The sequence below is a fragment of the Nannobrachium achirus genome (assembly GCF_963921795.1).
Source record: "Nannobrachium achirus genome assembly, chromosome: 23".
NCBI lineage: Eukaryota > Metazoa > Chordata > Actinopteri > Myctophiformes > Myctophidae > Nannobrachium > Nannobrachium achirus.
This window is the reverse complement of record NC_137830.1, coordinates 38,129,035-38,143,937: the sequence shown is the minus strand read 5'-3', so window position 1 is coordinate 38,143,937 and position 14,903 is coordinate 38,129,035. Positions and strand designations below refer to the sequence as shown.

General features: G+C 41.6%; 1 protein-coding gene across 2 annotated transcripts in view; it reads right to left on the bottom strand.

The window, feature by feature from the left end:
• arid2 (AT-rich interactive domain 2) overlaps window positions 1–14,508 on the bottom strand; it is a 37,624-nt gene extending 23,116 nt beyond the window's left edge. Inside the window, exons 1-4 of one of the 2 annotated variants that reach the window (XM_080754044.1) lie at window positions 14,344–14,508; window positions 14,127–14,220; window positions 13,089–13,186; window positions 5,769–5,902 (exon numbers count right to left, since the gene is read on the bottom strand). In XM_080754044.1, the coding sequence (XP_080610170.1) occupies window positions 5,769–5,902; window positions 13,089–13,186; window positions 14,127–14,220; window positions 14,344–14,435 (418 nt within the window). In that variant the 5' untranslated portion in view covers window positions 14,436–14,508. Of the gene's footprint in view, window positions 1–5,768; window positions 5,903–8,167; window positions 8,298–13,088; window positions 13,187–14,126; window positions 14,221–14,343 lie in introns of those variants that run through there. The other variant, XM_080754045.1, reaches the window with a different exon arrangement.
• Between the last annotated feature and the right edge of the window lie 395 nt (window positions 14,509–14,903).

The following is a 14,903-nucleotide window of genomic DNA, read 5'->3' as shown; positions in this document are numbered from 1 at the left end:
TGTAACATATACTACAGCACTTTGGATGAAGGCACTGCAGAAATGCAGATCATTAACACTGCCAAGCAGGGCAGGAATTTCGGGGAGGCCATGGCCGTCGTTGCCCCTCAGTTTTCCCCTCCAATAAATGGCATGCCCTGAGGCCACAGTGCCCCAGCTCAGCTGACTGTACTACTTTTTCCTCTGTCTGTCTTGTCAATATGTAGACACCAGTGTCTTTCTTGTCATGTAGACACCAGTGTCTTGTTGGGTCCCCATTTTTAAACCAATCCAGTATCTTTGATCTGTGCAGGACTGAGCATCAGATTGTAATACCCATTTATTTATTTCACAGCAGACATTCTACAAGACTAACTATGCAACAAAAAATACAATGATGTCTCCGTATCCTCCCATGTGTTGAACATTTGGAACATTTTATGTAATTCGTGGGCAAACAAACATTAGCAGCACACAGTTCTTGGCAGGGATGCTTAAATAGCAGACACACGACAACTATATACGCATTTGTAAACTTTTCCATTTGGGCCTGTTCATACATCAATACATCTTACACACTATTGAGGATCTGTAGTCAAACATCGCATTCAAATGCACATCAATGACTGGAGAGCAGATCCTCACAAACAAAGGATGAACCAAGCAAGCGAGTCACTAGCAATTCCATAGGACAGGGTTCCCCTATTAGCCCTATTCACGGCCCGCCCACTCAGCAAATTTCTCCTGGTGCCGACGTCATTTTGGAAGGGGAAACTATAACAGAAATAGATGGACTTAAAGCCAACAAATCATTATTTCGAACGGTAAAGTCAATTATAATGCGTTGTGCCTTTTACCATCTTGTGTTCTTGATCATGCTAGCTGTATTTTATACTTTACTATTCGGAAATTGCATTAAATGTGCGATTTCTGTGTTAACTCTATGGGCTTTTAGCAGGGTTTTACCCTTCAAAACGTGACTTCAGCACCAGGGGGATGCTGAGTGGGCGGGCCGTGAATAGGGCTAATAGGCGGCCCTACTGTCTGGCCCACACCAACCCCAGTAATAATGGTGGTATAAGAGTAGCAACAACACTAGTATATCGTCGTTGTCGGCTGGAAATCTTGTATCTCCAAATTTGTACGTTCTTTCGCAAATCATACAAAGCCGTCGCAAAAAAGTAGTGAAAACAGCAGATCTACAAGCAGATTGTAGATCGGCTGTTTTCACTAGTTTAACTAATTTTAAAATCACACTCGTGTGAACTGAGCGGTGGAGGCTGCATGTGTGTGTGTGCGTGAATGTGAGTCTGAACAACAGCGCCCCTCCCTTAACATGTGTGGTCAGAAAAGGTACTGCAGGCCCCACACACACACACACACACACACACACACACACACACACACACACACACACACACACACACACACACACACACACACACACACACACACACACACACACACACACACACACACACACACACACACACACACACACACGTACGTTGTGACCACCGCTCAAAAATTATAAATTCAAAACGAACGGTTTTGGACATACAAGATTTTCACCCGACAACGACGATATCTGAACTGTTGCTGGAGTAGCAGGAACGACGCCGTCGCCACCTGCAATGTTGTGGCCCTCGGCTTGGTACCCTAGACATAATTCGGCCCTTGGGGAAAACTAATTGGGGAACCCTGCCATAGGCGATTCTTTCAACACAGACCAAAGATAAAGGACTCACCGTGGACATTAGAAATCAGGTGTGCAGCTTAGACAAGCTGAAGAGAAAGGGCCTCTTGGTTGCTATGTTACTGTGCCACTTATACACCCTGTTGCTGCAGCAGCACACACTTAGCCAACACTAGTACACTACTCAAAGTTACACCCCCAAGCCTCAACAACATCCGCAACAAGACAAGAGATAAACCTTTACTGATGCCCAGATGGAATAACAAGTGTCATAGCAGCAGTGAGCAATAACTAATTCAGTTATGGTAGTTATAATGTGCTGTTCCACTTTGCATAATAATGTATTATAACCATTCACTTATAAAGTGTTATAACCATGGTTATAAGCTGTTATAAGCTATTATACATGATTATAAACATTTATAACAAGTGTTATAATATAATAATAATGCATTATAAATTAGTTTATAATGCATTATAAAGGCGACCTTAATATAAAGTGTTACCGAATTAACACAGGAGAGTTAAAGGGAATGAGTAGGCTATATATATATAGGCCTTCTCTTATCATCTTAGTTGACCAGGGCTCCCCAGGGGTCTACACTCTGTCTGCTCCTTTTTTCTCCCACTACTACACCATCTGTCTTTGACTGTCTGTGGAAATGGCAGAAAGTTGGCCCCAGAAAAGGACTGTTGGGTTTCATCATGTGGTTAAGTCTATCTACATTAAGTATAGAGGGTATGCGCGTGACATCATCATCATACCCGGAAGTTATGCGGGAACGTCTACTGAGTGGCAAAAAACTACTGCCTGGCCTTGACAGCCCATACATCCAAACCATGTTAAACTCACTTTGCCACTCACTTCATGCATGCGCATACCCTCTATTAATTAATTATGTACAGATCATGAATCAATAAGTGGTGGTGTAGATGAATAGTTAGCAACCAGGTTCTTGGTCACTAAGCCAGTTAGTGCCCAGACGCTCCCCAGAGGACCGGAGTTTGAATCCGACGCATGTCTCGTCTCGCATGTGTCTCCTCTCTCTTCCCGTCTCTCTAAACTCTCCTAACTGAATAAAGCATTAAATGCAAAATAATTAAAAAATAATAATAATAAAGATTCTCCTTCTCCCCCCCCCCCCCCCCCCCCCAGTTCTCCCCTCACACACTTGAATAAACAGCTTTTTCTCACAAGTATGGCATAGATGTACAATAACTTGCCTCACAAGGTTTTGTAAATTTAAGAAAATGTAAAAGTTCCTGCGGGCCAGAGTCCGAATCTTGTTGGGAAGTGATAATGGCAAAGAAAAGTTCAAGAGATTCCAAAGCCAACCGCCGATTGATTATCTGTCATTTGACACAGCTAAAACAACTCAAGCGTATTCTAGTCCACTGCCATTAAATTCAGAACTTCACAGTTCTGTTAACAAAATCCATGGGCACCCTCCTTGATTAATGATCAATGAACAAATGTTGATCAAGGAAATACATTGAGTACTAGTTCTCCTTTATCCAATCAATAATCCCATCAAAAACAAGACACCAAATCAGAACACGTTTTCTAATAACCCATAAGACCTGAGGCTGATTCTAAAATGTATGTTGCTATACAGTACATAGCAACAACTAGCACAAAAGGGGTTCCGGATTGAAATGTAAATTTGCGTATATGGGTTTCTGGTATAAATGGCTTAAGAAAAACATGAGCTACAAATGCTGAAGTCCTCTCATTTTATAGAACCATCACACAATTTGGTTACCAAAATCTGACTACTGTGTCACTTACCACCCTGGTCATGTTGCAGAGTCAAACACAAAGACAATAAAAAAAATAAAGACAGGCACATCCCAGTGTTCAATAAATGCATGCTGGTTCAAAACAATAACTCGTAAATTAGAGCAAGTCAAAAGCAGTCAGCAAACACTGTTGCAGCTGTCCTGTGGAAGACCATTTCCACCCAAATAAGGCTGCTTCATTAAATCAGAGCCATCCCATGTTAATTTATACTTGATGGAGGTAATTTCCTAAACTCAATTTGTCAGCCAAAATTATCTTGTGACTGGAAAACAATCTAATCTGACTGGTAAGAAAACTGGACAGGGGAAATGTAGCATAGTCTCCTATCAGTTATCAGTGAAGGAGTCGCAATAACGGCCATGTAACCACTCCCCAACCCCCCCACTCCCCAACCCCAAAAGAGAGACTGCTTCAGGGAGGCTGTTTTACAAACAAGAGCAGAGGACCATGCTCTGTTGGACAACTCCCAGGTGTGATAGTGTTTTGACTTTCTCCCCTCTGCAACAACTGAACTGCCCCCGGGTATAAGCTATAAATAAGAATGTTTTTTTTTTGTCAAACTGAAAGGTTAAATAAGTATAATAAATATTCTATCATTATAAACTAGCATAATGCTGCACTATGTTGCCAGTTAATTATAGCCTAGTAGTAGGCCCTACCACAGCAGTGTAAAACCTGATTTTAATAAAAGTCATTGTATATGCTAATGAAAGCAGCATAGTTGTAGAACTCGATTTAATCTTGTCCTTAAATGGATATACTTTGCAGTTTGCACCCTTGTTCTTGTATTTACGTGTTATGCCATCTTTTCCTGTGTAATGTAATGTACTCCACTATCTGCTATATTGGAATCCGTAGGAGACGCGCGTGGAAGAAGCGCTTGTTTTCTGTGATGACGACGGAGGCACGCCGTCTCAGGCGACCTTGAGCCACGTGAGACACCGCTGAGCGAGCGGCAGCGAGATTCGCTGTGTCGAGCGTTGCAAAGGTCACATGAGCCGGATATAAACTAGCATCATTGCTAAATCCGGTATATCTACGTTGCATCATCTGATGTGCATTAATATACAGCGTCCCATCCAAATAAACAAATAAGACCAGATAGAATACTATGATTTGCTTACAATTTCCAACAACATATCCCCAAGGCCACTGGCTTTAAAGAATGTTCAAAGTGAATCATTTGTCTGCATCAGTTTAGCTCTGATTTCAGTTCTATGAATGACAGCCTAGAAATGGCTCTGCTGGTATAAATAATAGACAGTGTGGCGAAAATCATCTTAAATGCAAAACTGGTTGACATAGTGAGTTTAGTCAAGACCAAATAACAAATTATGGAACAAATTCAAAGTGTCATCCTTTCTGAGTCTAACTATCAGTGAAAGAAGTGGGGAGGCAGCCAACTTGGACAAACTGAACAAAGCAGCAGCCAAACAGCATCCTTTTGTATGTGGTACCACAATAACACACCGTAGACATGCAAAACTTTCAACTTTCATGCTGTTTTTTTTCAACATAAAATGAGAGTGACCGGCATTACTGCAGACAAGGCAAAAGTACAACCAATGAACATTCTAGGTATTGGGTAGCCTTGGGATAGCTTTGTTCCCAAGCATCGAAAAAGACAACATAGAAGAAATAATCCACTTAAAAGATGCTCTGCTGCAATTACACAGCTAAAGCTATCTAAAATGTTTGATTAGTGAGCAAGAAGAGCTAGCGCGGGAGAGAGGCCAGTTAAGGTAGCTGATACTACACCAGAATAACTGAAGTCAGTTTGGCCCGGGAGGGCTCCCTGACCCGAAAAAAAACGTCTGTCTGACAGACAAACTGTTCTGGAAGCCAGAACTCACCCACTGGTGGCGAATGGAGACTTGCTCAAACAGTGTGTACACACACTACAGCCAGCAGCACAGCTGGAACCAATGGTTAAATTAATACCTGGATATAGCATCCATGACGTGCTGTGTGGGGAATTTGTGATGGAGGTGTGGAGGTTTTGCCCTTTCCAGTGATGGGCTGTGTTTAAGAATGGTCACTATGGTCACTAGAGACTGTTTCATGGAGTTTTGCTCTTGTATCTTCCAAACTATAGCTGCTTTTCACTCACTTCACTGCCACAGAATGAACTCGAAGCTGGGCTAAATGAATGCAGAAACAATGCGACCAATCTGACCTATGACAGAAACCGAACTAGCTCGTGCAGTCACACCATCTCAAGGTCCCCGAACAACCGAAATTAGTGTCAGACTGAGCTAGTTTGAAGTATACGAATCACACGTATTGGCCCACCTGATACAGTGTGTTGCTGGTAGTTGTAAGAGCAGGGAATTGCACCGATTGGAAGAAGGGGTTTGGGATTCCCCGGCTGCGTCTCCTCATCATCCTCGCCGAAGTGGTGGACTTTTTCATACTTCTCCAGGTATCTGTGGATTGATAGAGCAACAAACAAAATCAGTCCATCAGTCCTTTCATACAGTTGGACAAACTAGAACGCTGACGGGTCAAAAAGGTCCTCCCGATTACTTTTCTTTATATCAGAGGTCTTCAACAGAGGTCCGGGACCCCTAGGGGGTCCTCAGAGTTACTACAGGCGGTCCGCCAAATCTTTGTGTGACCATGTTTGATCACTTGAACCCTGGCATCCCTATTCTTAGTGGAACATTAGCCAAAAGATAGCAGATCTACAAGCTTACAACGCTGATGTGAGCTTGAAGATCGGCTATTTTTTGGCACAGAGGTTTGGTGTAGAGGGAAAAGAAGAGCAGACTTGTAGACATTGACAGTTCAAGTGGTTAAATATATGATAATACACATTAATCCAACCAACACAGATGATAATGCTGTCAAGTCTAAACTAAACTGTATAAGAAATAATCCATGTACATTTTTAATCTGCAACACAATTTTATAAGATATGTAGTGGGGGTCCCTGCGTCATCTCTCTCAGAGCAAAGGGGTCCTCGGCCTGAAAACGTTGAAGACCCCTGCTTTATATTGTAATCACAATGTATTAAATCACAATTATTGGTTACAGATGCGTGTTGGTGGAAAAGGATGTGTAATAATGTTCTAAAAAAAATAAGTGATAATGGCTCTATATTTTGAGACTCTGCTACCCCCCAGGGAGACACCTATTACTGAACAAACACTGTAGTGTATACTAGTGTTTGTTCAGTAACAGGGGTCTCACTGTCTCTCAAGCTCCTTAGTAAAACAGAAAATTCATTTTCAGGTTGTGTTACCAATTTTCTCCAGTCAAGATAAAGTGAAATCGAAAGCTATGACAAACAATTAGCAGACAGAATTGGAAAAGGAACACTATCAAATTGAAGCTGATGAATGGGTTCAAAATGTATTTTCTGTTATTGAAAAAGCTCGAGAGACGGGGAGACCGCTGCCTGATACTGAACAAACACTCAAAAAATATGCATAATAATACAGTATATTTAATGTATTTGTATAAATCATTGTTTATATAACATATGAAACTTTATATTGGGCTATTGATTATTTGTTTTGAACACGTTTCATCCCTGCATCCCCTTTAATGCGTTGTGATTCAGTCTGCAATGGGAGCATGTTGTACTGTTAACATTTTGAGAATACATGACAGGACCACAACATATTGAACAGTTAACACTGTTTTCTTTTCTTTTTTTCCCCCATGATATTGCATCATGATCACATGATTCTTCAGAGCAGACTATAATATGTTGTGGACAACATCAGTTATTTATAACAGCACTGTATTTTCTAAACCCTACAGAACAAAATAAAATACATGTAGTATCTGGCCACCATATCATTTAGGTATAATCTAAGAAAAAAACAATCCTCACTCAGACTAATATAGTGCCAAAAGTAATTTATACTACACAGCAGGCTAGAATACAACTGCAAGATGGCCAACATTTGAGTTGTTCAATAGTGGCCCCTTGCCAAATGCATACTTATTCAGGTCCTTGTCACAGGTTTCCGAATCACCACTTTAAGCACAATGTAGTACATTTTCAATTACAAAAGTTGAAAGACAAAAGCCATTAAAAAAGCATTTAAAAGTTTGTGAAATTAAGCCACTTATCTGTCCAATCATAAGACATTGAGCATCGGTTGGACTTCACAACCAGCCTTATTGAAAACATTTTTACAGACTGTTCCTCCAACGTATTTCTAACATTCCGAGCAAAGGACTTTTTCCAAGTAGCACCACAGCAAAGATGTACCCAACAATGGCTCATGAACAGACCTATTGGTAACCGTTTCTCAAACCTGAGAACAAGACAATCCATCCTTTTCTCAAACAATTATGACAGTGTGCAAACATTAAGACCATTAACCCTTTCCATGGATTCACCTTTGGTCTACTATCTTGAGTATCTTCAGACTAACCTCGGGCAACTCAGTACTTTTAAGACTTTGAAAAGGCAAAACCTCTCAACAAGAGGCATGGTCCACACAGCGGCAGTGTTTATTTAGTCTACTTGTTAACAGTGAATAGTGCTACACAGTGCAAACTATCTATGACAGAGAATTTAGCAAAAATGTCTATCTCATGTCACAGCAGCTTTTTATTTTAAAAGCAACCTGCTCAGTAGCTCTATTGAGGTGTGTGTAAAGAGGTTAAATATATGGTTAAGCTTGCGAAAACAATCAGACCAAACACAGTCAGAAATGGCAACAGCAAATACCTTAACAGTGATAGTATGTCAAACCGCAGCTCAGCGCAAAGCACCCTGTGCCGCCGTGAGTCACTGAGAGAGTGCCGTCTCTGAATGAGGCCCCACTGGTTCACCGTGGCCAAGGTAATCCCCCGTCCGTTGGCTGTGCATGACACACTGGACTATAAATACCCTCAGCCTCCATTTGTAGAAAGAGAGAGAGAGAGAGGCCCCGGCCCTGCGTGCACTTACACAACGCAGCGTCATCAAACGCTGTCTGGGCACGAGCAGAAGGGGTTGAGGGGGGGCATGATGTGAGGAAGGGGGAGTCGACTGCAGCTGCTCGAGTCTGCACTTCCCCTTTTGATAAATGATGGGAGGAGGATGAACGCTGCCCCTGCCATCGCACACGCGACAACCCAACATGAACGCTCCAGGATATTCACCTTTTCGTCGCTGCACTTTGCCAACCATTGAAGGAAGATGTACACTACAACAATTGGCAATGTTAAGGGATCCATTAGACCTGCATATTGCCATTTAGTATTTTAAGCTGGTGGATGTGGGGAAAAGAATGCACACGCCCTTGATAGGGAGCTTCCATGTGATGCATGAGGAGAAGATGCGTGGCAACTAACAACTGTTGTCAGTGAACTGATGTTATTTAAGGTCAAGTAGATCAAACAAGTGCAGATACACAGGATTTGATTACACTCAACTGTCTGCTTGTCTAAATGCCCTTACTGTGTGGGAATTGGTTGCCCCCTACTGGACATGGACACAGCCATACACAGAGACTCAAGATCCTGGAAATATACTTGCTAATTTCTAGGGAGATCTTGGCCGAGATTATTGTGAGCAAACCAACTCTAGACAAGGTTAACGGAAAGAGGTTATACTTGTGACATTAACAAAGATCATACGACAAAAAGCAACACACAACACCAACCTGTGGCCCTCTACCACTGTCCAGGAGGAAATTAATGGCTGCAGCAGCACAAAGAAATACACTGCAAGTGATACGTTAAGCCATGCCAATATATTAAACAACACGCAGAGTTGTCAGACTAAATGGAAAGATGGCATAACAAACAAAGCACACAATGGACAGAGAGCATATAAAATATGAATTTACAAACTGCAAATTAGACAATAGAGATTAGAGAAGTCGGCACACAGGCACACAACAGAGCAGAATACCCTAGTAACCCTAGAACATGAGCAAACTAACAAAGTGGTTAAATGAACCACAAGCCACCTAACACCCAACACCAAATTCAAGCTCCAGTTGAAAGGAAAACACTGATATGTGTACTTGGTAGAAAGAAAACTGAAAGAAAAAGATTAGGCTATCAGTGGTGGCCAACACTGGTGAAAGGCAACTAAAATTACAAACAGGCTCCAAATACAGTGACTCAGAAAGGTCAATGATTTGGCCAGTTGTAGTGTTCTCTTGCACTCAATTTACCAGGCCTTTTTAATTATTACCATACATAAAAAAAAAGCTTAGCCATTGGATTTCACAGACTACAGTGTAGTTTTATCCCCAACGGGTCACTGTCAGAATACGAGTAGCAGCACAGATGGTGCAAGGATAAGAGCTAGGCTAATGCAATACAGATGAAAGGCCACTTTGGCCAGATGTCACAGACAAGTAGGCAAGTTGGAAATATGACTTACTCAGATTGTAAATATTATAAAATATATTTTTATTCATGCAGGTAAAATCCATTTGAGATACAAGATCTTGTTCGAGGGAGCCCTGTCAAAGAAAGAATTATTGAAGCAATGAGCATAATGTCAGGAGACCTAAAGTGTCATTGACAATTCAAATTGCTCTTAGAAATTATACACCACTGTGCAAGGATATTGACATAAGTGGTCGTTTTGAATATTTCAGTATCAGTAAGTCTAGAGGGTTAACTGAAATGGTTCCTACTTCCTAGGCGATATATCCTGGCATAATTTACTCCCGTTGGGAATTCAGTGGGAGTGCAAACAAAAGGTTGAAAAGCATTTGGTTTGGTTTTAACCAGAGCCCTTCATAAAACTTGGTTGTCAAAACTGCATCAACACCACCAATGGCATGTTCAATTCAAACGTATCATGATGCAATAGCAGTCTCATGATGGTACCTTTCATTCAGTCATAATAAGTCAGTTACAGGATGTCCGTGTTTGAAAGTCGGATGATGCCAAGAGACTCAATGTGAGACCACTCAGCCCATGAGACAGGATGGTGCAGCACAATCCCACACAGTCACATCATGTGACGCCACTAGCTGGAACCAACACCAATGAGATGTGAATTAAGATGTAGTGAAAACCATGATCCACATTAGATCTGCCACAGGAATACTGGATGTGGGTAGTACTTAATTCAACCAACAACCATTGGAACATTGAAGTGGCAAACCATGTGGTTCTTCAACCAAAATGTTAAGACACATTACAAAGTGCAGATGACACCATATTAGCACTAATGTACCAGAGGGATTATTCACTCTGAACGAGTGTCATTCAAAAAGCGGTTAGAAGTTTAGCACCAGACTTCTAAACACTGGGCATCATTAACTTTCTCAAGAGTATTAGTGCTGACTTAGACAACTGGCTAGAACCTCATGACCATCATATTATGCTCTGAAAGATGCACCGCTGATCAGAGACTAAAACCCCTTATCTGAAGCTTGTTGGTTGGTTCTTCACTACTCTTCAGAAAGGGCATGCACAGAGAATTACAATGGCTGATTTACCAATACTGCTGTCTGCTGGTATTGGAAGAGTAGTCCCCACAATGTTTTGGAGAGGGCTTTAAATACAGTAACTAAACCAGAGCATAACAGGCACCACTAGAATGCAGTTAAATGATGCACTACAGTTCTACAGACAATCAGTGACAACGTCTTTGACGATGAACAGTCTGTACAAAGACTCAAAATAGATAAATGCAATTTCACATGTAAACATTTCATTGTAAGGTTCTCAGTTGTTCCTTGTTATGTTCCCAACTGACAGAACTAAAGGAAGGCCACCAAGTAGGACACGCAAAAATACTAATAGTCCAAAAAATATAAATACATTTTCACGCGTAAACCTATAATAATATTGACAGAAGGTTCTCAGTTGTTGCATTCCCAAATGATGGAACTCACACAAACAGACAGATAGAGAGAGATTTAACTAATTTAACAAAGCTGGACACATCTTCATTAAACAGAAAATGGCACAAGCCAGGCACAAACAAAACAAATTGGTGAGCGAGCGAATAGTCAAAATGTAGCAGATGTTCTTTGTCAGCAAAACACTAGCATCAGAAAGTCAAGGGTAGTCCATCTCTACTATGAGAGTGCAGAGTTTGTAGCTGCTTGTAGCCTATAATAGTCTAATATGCAGAGTTGCAACAGAGAAAACATTTGATCAAATATTTCCAAAGGCTGCTGTGGCACAAGTGAGATATTCTTTATGAACATCTACTCGAATGTGCATTTCACCTGTTCTCAGCTTACTCTCATCTTAAGCTATACCCAATATAATAAGTAATCACATCATCCAGCCCAGCAGTCTTGCTCATCTATTTTGTTTAGCCATCCTGGGCAAGACAGCAACTCTATACACATCAATATTTATTTTTCCTCCCATTTGGCTTAAGTTAATTATTGATTGACATCAATTTAAGAAGAATAAAAAATGGCCCTTTCAAAGTTTTTAGAAGTTAGATTCATCATATCGTTGATCGTTATGTGGCTGGTATCTTAGGTATGGTTAGTAAACTAAGCTCTTTGAATCAAAAGCAAGACCAATGAAAAAACATTTGGTGATAATTTGGCCCCACAAGGTCAAGGCTGCACATACACCTCACCTCAGAAACTTCCCAACAAGAGCAAACTAAACTGTCATTTCAGTGAGCTGGGTTTCCAACTAAACCACAACAAGCAGGAATTGTTGCCGCAGGGGGGGAAAAAAGCTTTAAGACCTTCATATATGAGAACATGGAACAACCACAACATTCACAAATGCTTTTCATCTACATATCAACACAGCAGGAGTAAAGGAAACCTTGATAAGCTCAACAACTAGTAACTACAACTACATTCTTGTACCACCTCTCCTACGCACCAAACCATACAACTTCAGTAGTGAAAAGACAAGTGACAATATTAGCCACTTCATTTATGAATGAGTTAAACTTCTCATATGCCTCAAAACATTTAGTTAATATCAATGCATACTCTATCTTAGAATATAAACCAATGTCCCACAGCGGCTAGGCTATATGCATTTTCCTGCTTAAGAGATGCAATCCCCCCACCCCCAGCAGGTTCTGGGGACAATCAATTCATGAGGAAAAAGAGAGAAGACAGCAACCCAGAGACTAAACACAAATGCCAGCTGTTAAGGAGGGCTGCATCTACACCGGGCTCACATCAAGAGCAGCTGATTATATTGAAAATTAGGCTGCTGCCACATTACAACATCCAGATCTTTTCAATCAGTGGCATGATACTGAACCTAAAAGACTTCAGGCTATGCCATGAAAAAAATGAAAAAATAAATAGACACCATTATTCTATTGATGGTACTGTTACAAAGAAAATGTGTCCCAAGAGTGCATTCTTGAAGACTGATGTGTCCAAAATGAATGAGATACAGAAAACACATTTTGCTAAAGAATTCTATCATGACATGAACAGCTCATTCTTTATTGTGCTTCCAATTACAAAAAAACGGCCCGAGGCTATAATCATCACCCTTATGATGAAGAGCTTTCACAGAATTGACAGTTCTCTGCCTGTCAAAAAGAGAGGCAACTGCTACTGCTTCCTCTGTGGAGAAAACCTCCAACGCTGGATTGTTGAATGGTCACATCCTACTGGCTGCATCTTACCACTTGTAAACATTTGCCACATGGTGCCTGAGAGGAAGAGTGCTGCATGCATGGCCATGCCACTTACCTCAGGTAGTACTGTTTTAAAGCAAATGCAGCGTTGGAACAACTCCTGGGAAAGTTAAACTCATCTCCAAGTTCAGACCATTGGTTCCTGTCAGACACCTGTAAAAGGAAATTCACAACATTAGGAAACCAGGATACCGGCAAAGCAAGAGGATACTCTAGTTACATTTCAACCTTCTGGTCTTACTTCAGCTTCCCCAATAAGGCAATATCACAATTTCTGATCAATAACAGAGCAGCTGAAAATAAGTAAAAAACAAACAAAAACAAAACATTGATCTATTTGAAGAAACCGGGTAAAATGTTTATAATGATTGTGATGTAAACATCCAGGATATTTACAAGTGATCCATCGGTTTGTTTCCCAGTGTCTTTCTTTAGCCACTATCGTTACTGTTGTTGCTAGTTAGCAGTCTGGCTAACAAGCTAACTTGACTTTCTGGCTTGGCTTTAGCGTGCACGGCGTGCAAACATAGAGAACCAAACTCGAGTCAACTTATTGTCTCCATCAACCAAATGCTTTAGGTTGCAGCGACCCGTCCTGACTTGGGGTCATTTTGTACATTTACTGTATTCACTAAACATGGGCCTGTGAGGCCTACATTTTGTGATCAGCCATGGAGCCTATAAAGATGGCTATGGCTGAAAAGCAAAGCTTCCCCAAAACTATCGGCAAAATGTACACAAAACGCCGTTGCCCCCCGCGGCGAGCCGTGTTTTCCAGAGTGTGTGTGTGCTGATAATCGATGTTATACGTGCCCGCTAATTTTGAGTTGCTCCAACTGCACTCTGACTCCGAAGCAGTGTGAGGATGATCGGACTTTACATTCAAACCATACACAACACAAGCGACCACATTGCATAGACGGCAAACTAGCACAAGGCCAACACCAAAAAACCCCGTGTTTTTTTGTGTATAAATATTATGCATCCTACACATCCATCCACGGGGATGTCACACGGAGTTGCAGAGCGGGGTCCACTGAAGACTCCCACGGGGAGCAGAGTGTGCGAAAAATCCACTTTTAGTTCCACTCACCTTAGCAAATCCACCTAAAGAAACGACTCTGATATAGAGAGCGTTGAGGTCCAGCTCTTTCCCACCCACGAAAGGAATCTTTTTGAACGGCGATCTGAAAAGATAGCACACGGAATAAATACATATATGTCTAAATAACAGCTTTGTGTCATTTCCAGTTGTGCGCGAAGGTGAATTAAAGTTGTATTTAACGGGAATAAAAACGCCCCGTTCTCACCCTCTGCTTTGGTGAAATTGCCGCAGCTCGTCCAGGAAAGCCTGTCCTTTCCTTCGCTGATCCGGTAGATTTTTTCCCGTCGAATTTGCCATTGTTTTTGCATGCAAAACGGCTAAAACCCGCACTCACTCGCTTCCTAAGACACCAAGGATCCCATACTCCGCCGGCGCTCAGTCATTCGCGAAGCTGAGTGTTTAAAAAGTTAAAGAAATAGCTGATAGCAAGAAGAGCGCCAGCTCGCTAATAAAGACTGATGCACACAGAAAAGCAAGCCGATTCAAACCCCTTTGGAGGACTAAGTTCTAGCGAACAGTCACAGATACGAGCGATTCCACCGGTGAATTAAAAAACGCCATGGTAGGAGATGTTCAATTAATGCTTTTTGGTCGCGATTGTATTCGTTTGGAGTGGTTTGACAGTGTGTTATATCGCGCACACTGTAGAGCGGCAGAGGGATCCAGTTCTCTCAGACAAAAAGATGTTGAAGGCCGCGAGTCCGACCTGCCATGCGTGCAACAGCGCCCCCTACGTCCACCCAGCGCCACTGCGCCCGTCCAACA